Source organism: Mizuhopecten yessoensis, unplaced genomic scaffold (assembly GCF_002113885.1).
Source record: "Mizuhopecten yessoensis strain PY_sf001 unplaced genomic scaffold, ASM211388v2 scaffold10045, whole genome shotgun sequence".
NCBI lineage: Eukaryota > Metazoa > Mollusca > Bivalvia > Pectinida > Pectinidae > Mizuhopecten > Mizuhopecten yessoensis.
The window spans coordinates 416,954-433,024 of record NW_018408351.1 but is presented as its reverse complement, the minus strand read 5'-3'; the positions used below and the strand labels follow the sequence as shown (position 1 = coordinate 433,024).

Genomic DNA, 16,071 nt, shown 5'->3' with positions numbered 1-16,071 from the left:
GAAAGATAATATAAAATCAATGTGTTATTTCTCATCTACAATGAGAAATTCCTTATAACTGTATATAATATACATACATCATAAAATAGGTTCAATCACAACAGGCGAAGGAGCATTAAGTTATTCTTGTAGTTTATTAGAAGTGTCCTTCTTTTACTCAATCCCCTGCATACTTTCGAGTATCCAGACGAGGAGCAAAGGACCAAATTATTCCATCATTAAGAAAACCACGGTGTTGGCTCTACCCTTGCCTTAATATACATACATGTACAATTGAGTGCTAGAATGGAGGATTAACTTAACCAGTATTGTTGATAATCATACAGCATTTTATACACATTTACTGGCTGCAACCTGGGTGATTTCCTGTACCAGATGGAACATTATTAATCAAAGTTAACCAAAATGATGAAAACATGTTCCACATTATTTCAGCCGGTCTGCAAACATTGGATTCTGCAGCCACACTACTAGCTAACACGACAGCTAGAACAAACCATTCTGTTGACATTCACTTTGTCAGTTTCTCCATACTTGCTCTATCTTTTGATTTAAGGTTTTATAGTACTTGATATGTCTTGAAAGTTAAAAGAAACAGTTTTTATTTTGTAGAAAGGCTGCAATATGCAGGTTTTTAACCTTCTACCAGATCTACAACAGCATCATGTAGAGATGAGCCTACTACATCAGGAAGAACCTCCTGTATTTCATATAATAACAGTTCTACACCCTCTGTCACGATAAAGCTGGGCCTGTGTTACATCAGGTATGATACAATGTGTATAATGGCAACCATGCCAAACTAGATCCAGCTTTGCACTATAAATAAGAGGTCAATGACAGAAACATTTCAACAAAATAAAATGAAATGTCCGAAATATTATGCATCTTTCATACTACCTAAAACACAACGCAATTTACTTATTCTGAATATTCATCAGTTTGGTATGAATAATAAAGGCTAAGTTTGATTTGAACATAAACAGGAATTGAAAACTTAATTGGAAGTTTTTAATTCCTGTTTGTGTTAAAACAAACTTGGCCTTTGATATACTTATTATATATCACAGTATTATTGCCTAACGTCAAATGTATACAGCCCATCAAATCAATGTTGAAGTTCTATACACCGATTAGGGTACATGTATACATTGTATATAGTAGTAGTGATAATTAGCTACATCACATCTATACTACATGAATATGATCAGTATCTAGCCATGTTATCACCAAACCTACTCAGCTATTGATGGCACAGTGCTAATTAGTATGTGGCACCTGCAGGTAGGTGCTCCTCCTACTCATTACTGCCTGTTACATTAAGAGTTCACACATTATGTAACAGCTATTGGACACTGGCATTTACACTTCTACATGGATCTGTCTATGTGTAAATGGTTTCCGAGTAATCCTTCATGCCCAGGGAAGTAGGTTAGTGAAATTTCACAGAGGGTTTTCAAATTGGGTAAATTTCTCATCCTTCCTGAATAAACTTGCAATCAGGAAATGCAAAACAGTATTTCAGGATGTTCTGTTGTTTATTTATATTCATGTATACCAACAGTATATAAATCCCCCACCCTTACCTATCCCTCATGGCGAGGTAACCCTGCAAACGAAAAAACAGTCAAAATATCTCTGAAACAAAGCAGTTTTCATTGTAAAATCTTAAAGCATAAGCTTAAGTATAACCTCTGGATGGCAGAGGCACATAAAGACAAGGCTTATTATTTGTATAAACTTGACTTAGTTTATAGTATAATTACACTATACCATGACGGCTCATGCCACACCTGAGCCTTAAAGGTGACCTGTGTCTCAGGACAGGTAGTGGTGTACTGTAACCACTGCACAGCGACAACTCGCTCATCAGAGATTACATCAACACAGATCATTTGTTTATTACAGACATGTACATGCACAGTCAGCAGTGATTAGGGACACAGATGCCTAAGTCCTGGACTCCTGCTGTTCCTGTGGGAGCTGTTCAATATAACTTATTATTGGAACTTGTCAACATTTTGTAAATAATGCTTATAATTAGGACCAGTCTGAAAAAGATCCTTCAAATATCATCACTATATGTACAGTAGTGCATATATGGATGTCAACAATACACATGAAGTATACATGATACACATGACACATTTACTAGCAGCTGAATCTAGGGTGTACAAATCTTTTAAATGTTTTGCACAGTCCACATTATTTCACAAAATAAACTTTAAGAGGCACAAAAATTGCAAAACTATTTTGCATGTTAGCTATTTTTAATTAAAATGAAAACATCAAGAATGACATCCAAAGCATTTCTATTAACTTTTATTGAAAGGGCTGAGGGTATGACAGAGAACATGTGTTTTTTTGGGGGGGAGGGTGGAGGCATTTCAAAAATTCATATTCACACATGAGCTAAAATTTTAACATGGACTCTTTAATATTAAATTTTTGCCATAGAATATAAATTCAATAAAATTGAGAACGACTGTCAATTCATGGAATTGAATATGAGTACATTTGTGAACATGCAAATCATACTTTCTCCCGCAGCGAATCATGCAAGATTCGACAACTGCAGATACTGTATGGCCACATTGATTAGAAATGCAGACATTGATTACCAGTCAGTTGGGAATGGGTGTAGTTTTATGATGCCTATCCACATCATGTGTTTCACGTTGACACCTACGTTAACCATTTCTTCTTGTGCGTATGATCTGTAACACATCTTTTTTATAATAAAATCTGATAAAACCTCGACGATATCCATTGTCAGATTCTGTAGCGAATACTGCTTACTGGGACGACTCTTCATTCGCCGGCACCAGAATCGTATGACCAACTTCTGCATGCATTTGTTTACAAATGGCTTCTCTGCTTGCTCCGCTGTAGTTTGCAGCATGCTGGTGTGTCAAATTAATTCAAAGACGATGATAAGTATGGTTTAAAAAGAGGGTAATAGTACATACCTTCTATGCAGACGACATGCTCCCGAATCTGCTGCTGTATTAACGGGTCAGGGATAGCATCTATTAAATCATAAATAGCGTAGATACTCGGGTGTACGCTCTCGAATCGCTGGATCTCCTGACGGATAGCCAGGGAATTACTAAGGTAAGGCTGCATCGGACTCCTCGAATTCATTGTCGAATACACATTCTATCGTCTTTTTCTGAGAAAAGCCATGTTTAAGTTTTCCTAGTACGATAAAATTAAAGAATTTCACCGATAATATTCCGATTCCAGTCGACAACTTCAAGATGGCTCTGTAATGATGCGCATGTGCGACTCTGGAAATTTTTACATGCGCAATCTTTTCACGCTATTTCCGGTTTACTTCCTGGTTAGGGTTTCACGCCAGCGAATACACAAGGTAAGTTCTTCCTTGTTTGATGTCTGTTTGGAAAATTTTGCCCGAAGAACATTACTGAATAACTGAAACATAAAATAAATGTCGGGTAAGTATTTGTCTCCAGACGTGTTCCATATAACATCTCCGTGAAATCAATGAATGATGTCATAAAAGAAACGTGCGCTGGGTGTATCCCTGTGAGTGACTGGGGGCAAACGTTAGGAACTTGGACAGGAAGCAAACAATGGAGATGGGAAAAACATAATGCAGTCATTTTTGTTTAAATTCAGAACATTTGTATTTAACTTTATTGTATGCAGTCTGGTTTACTTGAATATTATATCTATGTTAGGTATCTATGTTAGCCCGAATTTCCTCTGGCCCAGAGACGTATATAACACGGTGTTATACGTCTCTGTCTGGCCCAAACACCAGACTTTTGACGTATTGAATTGGTATTTCCTGACTCTTTTTGGTGTTACCATTAAGTTTTGTATGCTGTCATTATCAGGGGTAGGTGGTTTTTATAGAGATTTTGTTTGACTATGTAAAACTGCTATGACGTAACACTTACCTGATAGATGAGTTATTTGTTTATCCAAAACCACCAATTAGGTCACCGGATAGTCTCATAAGTATACCAGCGTTTGGCAGTTTTATGGGTACTTCTTAAAAGTGTCTTCAACCGAAAATAAGTGTCTTCAAGCGACAACAACCGTTGTCAGACAAAATACTGCATAAAGTAAGCTACATCAGAACATGTACTTCTAATACACATATAGACCAAATTTCAATATTTAAAAATTGACTGAGTTTTGATATGAATTGAATTTTTACGATCGGCAACGTGGCACATATGGGTGTATAGAACTCTACAGACCAAGAAGCTTCTCTAAAGTTAATTGATAAGTCAGCGTCATCAGAAGATATAATATTTTTATGACTATAATACAACTATATATATACCAAATTTCAGTATGATATTTGAAAATTTGACAGAGTAATGATGAATCGAATGAGATTGAACTGAAATCCAGTCTTCATTGGGTGGCCAATCAGACTACACCTTTCGACCCACAGAGACCTGAGAATTTGTTACAGCAATATTTGGAAATAAACATGTAAAATTACTCTGAACACCTCAGTTTATTTCCAAATATAGCTGTAACAAATTCTCAGATCCCTGTGCTTCGACCCTGGTAAATCCTGTACTATAACATCTTAATATATAACACTTATTACATATTGTAATAATGATGTTAATTATTTCATGATACATTCCACAACAACCTTAAACAAAGGACTAAATGAAGCCATCTGGTGCTTGATAAACCACTGACACTGCACATGTGTGTCACTGTCACATCTTATCCACAGAAAACAACAAAGTAAATGTATTAGTGAGCCTGTACTTTTATATAAGTCCTTCACCAGTTAAAGAATACAATATTTCCTGAGTGTATAAAATAAAATCTTTCTTTAATTAGAAGTTTTTAATTATGGCAATAAGTTTTTAATAATATTTCTGTGCATCATTTTGTTGTGCTGAGGTGTTAATGTTTAACAGCCAAAAGACATGAGTGACTTGTTGTGTCATTCTGTAATCCAAAGATGTACCCATATACAAAGTTTGGTGTTTCTGTCTGTTATAACAGTATATAAGTTTAATACATGCATGTTACATGTTCCTGACTAGCCTTTTAGTTTTACTACAAATTGATGGAGGTCAAATGTCAAATGAAGGTCTCATGTACATTAAACATTCTGCTGTCCAAAGATGTGCCACTGCATTGGATTTTGTGCTCCAAACCTATAGGTACATCTACTGCAGTTAAACAAAAATTCCAACAAGTGTTTTTTTTATTTTCCTTGAATCGGCCCATCTCTACCTCTGCTTGAGTCAGAGTTTATATGTTGACCCCTAGTGCAAGATGGATATCGTATGTGACACTAGGTTAATTTATTGGACTTATGGGTAAATACTGTGATTTCAGGAACAAAAGTACCATTATGAATGTATCACATGAAGTATCGCTGTTGGTGGAAGAGTTGAAGCGGCTCGGTGATAACAGCAGAAGTAAGTATGGGATGCAGTTAGCAAATGTCATTATTAATTTTAAGATACCTGCAATCAAACCTTATTGGTGTAACGTTTAATTAAAGTTTTGGACATTTTTAGCTCACAAGACCAAAAGGCTTGGTGAACTTTTACTGTGTCACATTGTCCATCTGCTATCTAAGGGGCACCAACCTTTAAAATACAACTTTTCCAGAATGGCTTACGTGATTCTGACCAAATTTGGAATGAATCAAAGGGAATTTAAATTTTGTATGAATGAAAGATGTGTCCCACTTCTCCCAGAGGAACAGGACCTAAAATATGAAATAAGAGAAAGTCTTTAAAAGGATGGGTGAAGAGATTTGGACCTAATTTAGCAAGGAGCTTCCCTGGGCCAAGGAATTAAATATTGTGTAAGTGAAGGAGGTAGCCCCCTTGGAAGTAGGGCTAGGGCTAAAGTTATTATGTTCTTTTTTTTTTAAAGATTAGCATTATTTAAGGACAGATGCAGTGACTTAGACCTAAAGGGATTAAGCATTGTATGAATGAAGGATGTGGCCCTCGGGGAACAGAGGGCAGTACCTTAAAGCAAAAATGTGGGTTAAGATTTGAAGACTTTTTGTTTAAGTATCGGAATTGGAGATTTTGACTTAGTTTGGCAATATACGTCTCCCTGGGCCAAGCTGACAAGACCGTGTCTGGGAATAGGTTACCCTAGCTGAAAAAAGAGAGTGTCTCGGGTTCGGTTACTAAAGTTGAAAAGACAATGTCTTGGGGTGGGTTATTTTAGCAGACAAGACAGTGTCTGGGGATTGGCTATCCCAGCTGAGAAGACAGTGTCTGTGGTAGGCTACCCCAGCAGACATGACAGTGTCTGGGTATGGGTTACCCAAGCTGAAAAATGACAGTGTCTGGGGGTAGGTTACCAAATCTGATAAACTGTTGTCTGTGGTTGTGTTACCCTAGCTGACAAGACATTGTCTGGGGGTGGGTTACCCAAGCTGACAAGACAGTGTCTGGGAATTGGTTACCCTAGCTGAAAAAAGAAAGTGTATCGGAGTGGGTTACTCAAGCTGGAAAAACAGTGTCTTGGAGTGGGCTTTTCTTACTGGCAAGACAGTGTCTGGGATTTGGTTATGTAAGTGCTTCTGGCGAGGACAGAATGTGAGTTACTTAAATTTGGTCTTGTTCTCCACTACATAAAGAGTTATTTCCCTTCGTTCATTTTTTATTATTCTGAATTTTGCCCAGATTGTAACTTCCTGTTTTATAAATGTTAACAAAATATATTATACTGATGTTTCTTGGGATTTTTACATTTTCAATGTTTAGTCATAAAACTTCAAATAAACCCTTTTACTTGTAAATAGTCCATATTTAAATGTAATCTGATTTTTCAGATGCTGATGGGAATTGTGTTGTGAAGTTTGGTACACTTTTTGAGGATGATAAATGTGCCAACATGTTTGAGGCCCTTGTGGGAACTCTTCGTGCAGCAAAGAAAAAGAAGTACATCAAATATGAAGGAGAAATGTTACTGCATGGACCTCACAACAATGTGGAAATTGAACTTCTTCAAGAAAATGTAGAATAACGAGAAATAAGATTTAGGATGCAACACAATTTCAGGAATATAATATCTGATATTATTAATATGCAAGTTGCAATAGGATCACTATGTGTATTATGCTACATGCTAAAAGCACTAACATTTTTGTTCAGTGGCTTATGATTACTGTGTATGATAGTTCTGAGATTAAATAAGTGCTTACATGTTGACAATAGTATTTGTCACAGAACTAGCCTACATATATCTGATGCAAAATTAAATTCTAAAATTGGCATTGTGACATTGTTTTTATTTTCTGTCACAACTACATGTAGTTAACATTTCATGCTTATTATTAATAATGGTGATTGAGTTATTTTCTATTCAAAACATGTTGAATCATAAAATATTTTTGAGGCCTCTGAGGGGTAAGTTGTTAATAAGTACCGCTTTACAATGGACAAGTTTCCCTATTTTGAGTGATGGTGATAACTCCCCTGGTATAATAAGTCAATGGCCTAAGGTTGAGCTACACAGGCTTCTTACAGACCTTGAAAAGACCCTGAAAACAAAGGATTGGCCTTAAAAAGTCATAAAATTTATTAAAAAGCCCTAAAAGCCCCTCAATTTAACAAAAAATAAATCTAGGTCAAATGTGAACTTTGAATTTGACTTGATTGACATTTAATTATGGTTGTATATCAATTATGGTGGTTTTATTCTCATAAAAACAAGTTTAGAAAATACAACAAAATAAAATATTTGAGTTGTTTAGCGTTTATAAAATTGGTTAAGAGACATTCGGAATACACATATGTAAATCCTGCGTAGTATGGATTAGTCATAACTTCAGTAGTTAGGGGCGTTGAACTTGTACATTAATTTAAAGCAATTTATAATGTAATTATAATTTGAAAAATATCTGTGATGTGTCGAGGCAATGTTTTATAAGATCTCAATAGTGCTATTCTTTGTGATGTTGATTCAGTGTTCTGCAATATGTCAAGACTTTCAGTCTACCATTGTTCTACACTGTCAGTGGATCTTCTACTGAAACGTCAGTGGATCTTCTACAGAAACGTCAATGGATCTTCTACAGAAACATCAGTGTCATATACATGTTCCAATACAACCAGTGAGGATATCACATGGTATATATCAGTGCTTCAGTTAAGTTTTTTTAACCTTCAATGGAGGAGTGAAAGTGATGAAAGAAGTTCTGATTTTCACATTTGGAATCCACAATTTTTGGAACACAAGCCGACAGACACATCTTGCAGGACTGGTCAAGTTTTTTCGTGTTTTTGTTCATGTTTATCAACTTCACGTAGAACATCATTGATAAAGATGCTCATGGAAACTGTTGTTTATATTTTTATTGAACAGCAACATCTTTGGATAAATAAATCTGACTCTAGAAAGATTTTTATATGAAACTTACGGCATTGAGTGACAGCAAACATTTTAATGATTCAGTTTTTGTGAAGTTTGTATATGGATTGCAGACACCAGGTAATGGTTACATCTGCATAATGCTAATATAAAAATTAGATTTATTTTTTAATTGGTACACACATCATATACATATACACAACCTAACTGGAGCACTGGTATATTGACTGGAGCACTGGTATATTGATACCTGTATATGTTCAGCTTAACTGGAGCACTGGTATATTGACTGGAGCACTGGTATATTGACTACCTGTATATGTACATTTGCACATATATTGTTCTAATGTAGATTATGATATCAATACAATGAGATTTATAAAATCAACATATGACTTCATTATCATTTTGTGTTAAAGTGCTGATTGTGTACAACGTTTCACTGGTAAACTAATGCTGATATCTTCATGTTTTTTATCTGTTTGACTTGTGTGATATTTTACATGCTATAAACACTACTTCAATGCAACTGTATAACGTGTTTTCTTCAATATAACATCTGAATGTCATATCAGACGGCATGCTATTTCAATTGTATTTGTATAAATAAGGTTAATTCTATATTTTATATACTGATACATTTTACATTGTGTTGCCAAACAAATATTTCCACTTATCTGTGTTCGTAGAAATGTTTATATCACAACTAAGGTGGTGGAATAGACAAATACTGTGTAGAAAGAATTTGTGTATTAAAATATTTGTGTTACCTACCTAAATAATTTGATATTTTATGCTGTTCTTACATTCACACAGATTTTGGGCATGTTGTATTGAGAAACAATTTGTATACTTTACTTTATTGTCTAATGATTTAAGATATTATTTTGTTATGAAAATATTTTTTGAGGAGGCATTTTGCAGTAATTTGATATGGGAACAAGTGTAAACTTATTTTTGAGTTGTTCAATTCCAAACATGTGTTGAACCCCTTTATAAAGATATCCTTGCATGTCTGCATAGTTACAGCCTAAAGTGGTCACAGTATTCATATAGACTCCAGGTGTTTTTTTTAAATGGCATAATATTATAACTTTTTTGAGAGAGGAGGGTTTATAACGATATTTGATAGCAACATAATAGACACTTTCTGGAAGTGACTAAGTATGCTTAGTCATTTTACTCCACTAGGTATGTTAACTTAAATATTTGGGAAACTTATAAAAGATCCAAGATAGAGAGTTGATACCAGACTAGTAATTTACCTTTTGTAGTGTGCCTTGGCCTTATACACACTGCCATCTCCCCATCTCACTATAAATAAACACGTACTTGTATTATCAAAAAATAGTTAATTGGTCATGTATGGTCATGTTAAGCAGAAGCACCGCAAGATATTCAATCATACATAACCATAGGTTGTCTCCCTTCACTTTAAAGTGGCCGTTTCACTTAACTTTTGTGCTTGGAATGTTTTTACAGATGCTTTGCTTTTGCAATTAACATAAATCTGGAGATATTGTCTAACCATAGAGCATGACTTACAAAAATATCATGACATGTAGGAAAACCGCTGTCTCTGTTCACATCATGATGATTCACTTGGTCTAGCTCGACTATCACAAATTGGAGTCGGACTCCAGCTGAGTTTGAGTTACATCATGTTAAGTAAAGTTTGAGCTCAGCCTGTGTCTGATTCCATGTATTGGTGATGATTTTTGAGCCTGGCAGCCTATCAATCAAGTGAAACCTGTTTAGTGCCACTTAAATTCCTGAAACAAATTTAAATAACCAAAATCCTTCATGATTTATTACCTACATTCTTGAAATCTTTCTTGAACTTGAAGATTATATAGGACCCAGATTAGCCAGGTCCTTTGTACCAAGTACATGGAAATTATTTATGATTAAGTTTTACAAATGCCCTCCAGTGCATATGTGATACTCAGGTTAGCAGAGCTCTCTTACATCGATGCTTTACTATCTATTTAATAATGTGATAATTCAAGAATAGTTAAGTAAATTAATAAAATCTTTTTGTGACAGTACTGTGATTTTATTTGTTTTTAGCCCACCATCATCTGATGGTGGGATTTAAATCACCCTGCGTCCGTGGTACGTAGTCCGTCCGTCGTCCGTCCTTAAACAATTCTTGTTATCAGTATTTCTCAAGAAGTACCAGAAGGATCTTTCTCAAATTTCATATGTAAGTTCCCCTTGGTACTTAGCTGTGCAGGGCAACTTTTTAGACTGATCGGATAAACAACATGGCCGACAGGCAGCCATCTTGGATTTTGATAGGGAAAGTTTGTTATCGCTATTTCTCCTGAAGTACCTAGGGATCTTTTTAAAATTCAATATGTAGGTTCCCCTTGGTTTTTATTTGTGCAGGGCAACTTTTGAGACTGATCGAATAAACAACATGGCCGACAGGCAGCCATCTTGGATTTTGATATTGAAAGTTTGTTATCGCTATTTCTCAAGAAGTACCAGAGGGATCTTTCTCAAATTTTATATGTAGGTTCCCCTTGGTCCTTAGCTGTGCAGGGCATATTTTTGAGACTGATCGGATAAACAACATGGCCGACAGGCAGCCATCTTTGGTTTTGATATTGAAAGTTTGTTACCGCTATTTCTCCGGAAGAACTAGAGGGATCTTTCTTAAATTTTATATGTAGGTTCCCCTTGGTCCTAGCTGTGCAGGGCAATTTTTGAGACTGATCGGATAAACAACATGGCCGACAGGCAGCCATCTTTGGTTTTGATATTGTAGGTTTGTTACCGCTATTTCTCCGGAAGAACTAGAGGGATCTTTCTTAAATTTTATATGTAGGTTCCCCTTGGTCCTAGCTGTGCAGGGCAATTTTAGAGACTGATCGGATAAACAACATGGCCGACAGGCAGCCATCTTGGATTTTGATAGTGAAAGTTTGTTATCGCTATTTCTCGGGAAGTACGGGAGGGATCTTTCTCAAATTTTAAATGTAGGTTCCCCTTGATCCCTCGTTGTGTATGTTATATTTTGAGACTGATCATAAAAACAAAATGGATTAAAAGAAGAACTAAACAGATCTTTCTCATATTGCAATGATCGATTCTATTTCTTTCACATTAAGTACTGTACTAGTAAATATTCGAAATGACAAACTCACTTTGAAAGTTGGCTTCCATACACATCAGTATTAAGTTTAGATCAAAAGTGACCTCAAGGTGCATTTACTGTTAACATGACTCGATCAAACAGATTAGAGGAAAGCAGAGAAAAGATCGAACTGACAAAGAACTAATGAAGATGGTACAAATGTGGGCGCCAAGATCCCTCTGGGATCTCTTGTTTCAATTATTTTCTACAATCATGAAATAAAGATAGATTAAATGGGGATGTGACGACTATTGGTGACAATGTAACGGGAAGCTATTGTGTTCGTCCTATATCATGTGTTGTCCATTGTCCGCCATCCGTTAACAAGAACCACTGAAGAACTATTTCAATCTTGATTCAAAACAAATGTTTCTTTTGTGCCAATCTGAAAATAAAAAATGGCCACCTTTCCCTCTGATTGGATGAGACCTTTTCAACTTATTAAAAAGCACTGAATTGATCGACTCCAAATTTGGTAAAATTATTTTCCTTAGAATGTTCCGACCAAGCACTGATCCAACAATCACAAAGTTTGTAATTGCCTCTGATTGGCTTTCAAGAACTACAGAAGCCAATGACACCAAACTAGGAAAAATATGATGAGGTCCTGATAAAGTGTTGTTACTTTCTGTGCCAATCTTAAAATCAAAGATGGCCACCCTGGTCTCTTAATGGCTGAGACAGTTTTAACTTCTACTGAAGAACCACTGATGAAATTTGCTCGGATCTTTGTACAAATGTTCCTTATACAATCCTGACTTAATTAGTGTTGTTACTTTTCATGCCCACCCAAAAATCCAAGATGGCCGCCCTTGCTTTTGACTGATTGACATTTTCGACTCTTTCTCAAGAAAATCTGTAGTGGTTGACTAGAAATTGGCACAACTGTTCTGTCACCACCATGTATTGTTACTTTTCTAGAATATCAGAGATTGCCATCCTGCTCTCTGTTTGGCAAAGTCATCTTTTAATTGTTCTCGATAACTACTGGAGTGAATGACTCGGTTCAAATGTTCCTTATGAGGTCCTGGTCAAGTGTTGTTAATGTCCAAAATAATCCAAAAACAAAAATTCCAAGATGACTGCCCTGGTTTCTGGTTAGATGGGACATTTTCGACTTCATCTCAGGAATAGATACATCAATTGTGTCAAAACCCTGTACAAATGATCCTGTATGAGTTAGAAACCTGTTGGTTGATTGGCTAATACATTTTTCACTCCTTCACAAGAATGGCTGCATACAGACTTAAAACACTGTTTACATAGGTTTAAACATGTTCCTAAAACATTTGGTTCCATATAATTTATTTGAGTGTTAAGGTCTCATGGACCCCTTGTTTTTAGAAGAAACAACAGAATTGTTGTAATGTTAGAACAATAAGAATTCAAAAAGACATCAGTTAGAATCCCTATGATCTTTACTGGACGATCAACAGATAACTGTCTTACATAATCTAGTATGTGGTATCAGATCCTTTAAAGACCAGACACATTGATCAGTCATTGATTACATGTGTGTCTGTATCTAATACAAGGATTAATTAAAGAGGTTGATTTTGGTCCCTCTGAAAATTGTCATCATTTGGAAAGTTGCTTGTGGTCTTCCTCAAAGTTGTCAGCATTTGGAAGATTGTTTGTGTTCATTTGGAAGGTTGCCATTCTCTGAAAGGTTGTGAATGGTTATTCTAAAAGTTGTCATCATTTGGAAGGTTGTTTGTGGTTATCTGAAGGTTGTCACCCTCTGAGAGGTTATGTGTGGTCATTCTGAAGGTTGTCACCCTCTAAGAGGTTATGTGTGGTCATTCTGAAGGTTGTCATCCCCTGAGAGGTTGTTTGTGGTCATTCTGAAGGTTGTCATCTTCTGAGTGATTGTTTATGGTCATTCTGAAGGTTGTCATCCCCTGAGAGGTTGTTTATGGTCATTCTGAAGGTTGTCATCCCCTGAGAGGTTGTTTGTGGTCATTCTGGAGGTTGTCATCCCCTGAGAGGTTGTGTGTGGTCATTCTGAAGGTTGTCACCCTCTGAGAGGTGGTGTGTGGTTATTCTTATAGGTGTCATCCTCCAGAGATCATAAAGGGTCATTCTGAAGGTTGTTATACTCGTGAGAGGTTGTGTTTGGTTATTCTGAATGTTGTCATCCTCTGAGAGGTTGTGTGTGGTCATTCTGAAGGTTGTCATCCTGGAGAGATCATAAGTTGTCATTCTGAAGGTTGTTATACTTTGAGAGGTTGTGTGTGGTCATTCTGGAGTTTGTCATCCCCTGAGAGGTTGTGTTTGGTCATTCTGGAGTTTGTCATCCTCTGAGTGATTGTTTATGGTCATTCTGAAGGTTGTCATCCTCTGAGAGGTTGTGTGTGGTCATTCTGAAGGTTGTCATCCTCTGAGAGGTTGTGTTTGGTCATTCTGAAGGTTGTCATCCTCTGAGAGGTTGTGTTTGGTCATTCTGAAGGTTGTCATCCTCTGAGAGGTGGTGTGTGGTCATTCTGAAGGTTGTCATCCTGGAGAGATCATAAGTTGTCATTCTGAAGGTTGTTGTACTTTGAGAGGTTGTGTGTGGTCATTCTGGAGTTTGTCATCCTCTGAGAGATCATAAGTGGTTATTCTGATAGGTGTCATCCTCTGAGAGGTGGTGTGTGGTCATTCTGAAGGTTGTCATCCTCTGAGAGGTGGTGTATGGTCATTCTTAAAATTGTCATCCTCTGAGAGGTTGTGTTTGGTTATTCTGAATGTTGTCATCCTCTGAGAGGTTGTGTATGGTCATTCTGAAGGTTGTCATCCTCTGAGAGGTGGTGTGTGGTCATTCTTAAGGTTGTCATCCTCTGAGAGGTGGTGTGTGGTCATTCTTAAAATTGTCATCCTCTGAGAGGTTGTGTTTGGTCATTCTGAAGGTTGTCATCCTCTGAAAGGTTGTTTGTGGTCATTCTGAAGGTTGTCATTCTTTTAGAGGTTGTGTGTGGTCATTCTGAAGATTGTCATCCTCTAAAAGGTTGTTTGTGGTCATTCTGGAGTTTTTCATCCTCTGGGAGAAGGTTAGTGGTCACTCTGAAGGTTGTTATCAACATGATTTTTTCTTTTCATAGATGCGAACAAAAAATCGGGAAAGTAAAGTACAAGTGTGCCCGCTAAGTGATTAAGAAAAGTGAGTCCAGAAAATGATTCAGTAATTGGCAGGCAAAATATAAAAAAAGCAAAAGTCATTTTACCCGGAAATCAGGATAAGAAGTTTCAGTACGGAAAATGAATAGAAAAAGAAGCATGAAATTAATCCGGGAATGAATCAATGAAATGAATAAGAAAAGCTGACAGTTCCGGCAGATTAATAAAAAAAAAAAAGGAATTCGGAAATGGAAAAAGAAAAGCAAGTCTTCAGTAAATCAACAAAATTAGTCCGGAAAAGGAATGAGAAAAATGAGTTCGGAAAGTGAAAGGCAAAAAGGAGCCGTGAAAGTGAACGAGAAAAGTTAACCCGGAGGTCAAAAGTGAATTTACCCAAAAATAAAATTAGAAAAATGAGCCCGGAAAATTGTCAAGCAAAGAACGTATTGAAAAGGGAATGACTCAAACGAATCTGGTAATAAACCAGTAAAATGAATTAAAAAGGTTGATAAGAAAGTGTGATTCCGGATGAAAATGGGAATAATTAGTTCAGAAGATGAAGAGGAAAAGCGAGTCGTCAGTGAATCAGTAAACTTAATCTTGAAAGTGAATGAGAAAATATGCGGAAGACGAATTAGAAAATGAGTTCGGATAAATAATCAGAAATTATATCCGAAAAGTACCTACGAAAACTTGGTTCGGAAAATGAACAAGAAAATTGGGTCCTGAAAGTGAAAAGTAAAATGAATCAGGTGGAAAAAAATCAATCTAGAAAGTGGCCAGAAAAAATTAATTCGGAAGATGAATTGAAAAGAATGAATCCGGAAAGCGATTGATAGTAGTAGCACAGAAATTAAACTAAGAATAGTAAGCTTGGAAAGTGAAAAAATAAGGCTAGAAAGTGAATAAGAAACCTTTTTTCAGAATAATTAGTTCGGTAGTTAATAATAAAAGTGAGCTCGGAAAGTGAATAAAAACGTTAACCCAGAAAGAGAATAAGAATAATGAAACTGTAAAGTGAATTAAGAATAGTGAGCTCGGAAAGTGAATTAGAAGAATGAAACCGGAATGTGAATAAGAAAAATGAGTCCGGATGGTGAATAAGAGGAAAAACCCGGAAAGGGAATAAGAAAAATTAGCTCGGAATGTGAATGAAAATAATGGTAGTGGAATGTAATTGAGAAAAGTGAACATGGAAAGCAATTAGAAGAATGAGTCCGGAAAAAGAATAAGAATAGCGAGCTAGGAAAGTGAATAAGAACAGAAGCGTGGAAAGTGAATAAGATTACTCTGACCGGAAATTGAATAAGAAGAATGAGTCCGGAATGTGTATGAGGAGATTGAGCCCAGAAAATGAATGAGAAGATTGAGCCCGGTTAGTAAACGAGAAGGTTGAGCCCTATTAGTTAACGACAAGATTGAGCCCGGTTAGTTAACGACAAGGTTGAGCCCGGTTAGTTAACGAGAAGAATGAGTCCGGA

General features: G+C 36.3%; 2 protein-coding genes across 2 annotated transcripts in view; one reads left to right on the top strand and one right to left on the bottom strand.

Moving 5' to 3' along the window:
• LOC110459342 (arf-GAP with GTPase, ANK repeat and PH domain-containing protein 1-like) overlaps positions 1-3,281 on the bottom strand; it is a 94,181-nt gene extending 90,900 nt beyond the window's left edge. The window contains 1 exon segment of the mRNA XM_021511552.1: positions 2,970-3,281. Within this exon segment, the coding sequence (XP_021367227.1) occupies positions 2,970-3,144 (175 nt within the window). The 5' untranslated portion in view covers positions 3,145-3,281.
• A 2-nt stretch (positions 3,282-3,283) lies between these two features.
• On the top strand, positions 3,284-10,400 carry LOC110459343 (costars family protein ABRACL-like). Its single transcript, XM_021511553.1, has 3 exons — positions 3,284-3,373; positions 5,347-5,429; positions 6,812-10,400. The coding sequence occupies exons 2-3, from the start codon at positions 5,363-5,365 to the stop codon at positions 7,003-7,005; spliced, it is 261 nt and encodes an 86-aa protein (XP_021367228.1). The 5' UTR covers positions 3,284-3,373; positions 5,347-5,362; the 3' UTR covers positions 7,006-10,400.
• The last annotated feature ends 5,671 nt before the right edge of the window (positions 10,401-16,071 follow it).

Bases quoted from the DNA above. Each gene is read 5' to 3' on its own strand.
- LOC110459343 (XM_021511553.1), top strand. From the start codon at position 5,363: ATGAATGTATCACATGAAGTATCGCTGTTGGTGGAAGAGTTGAAGCGG. The intron at 5,430-6,811 runs GTAAGTATGGGA...CTGATTTTTCAG, and splicing joins GCTCGGTGATAACAGCAGAA to ATGCTGATGGGAATTGTGTT.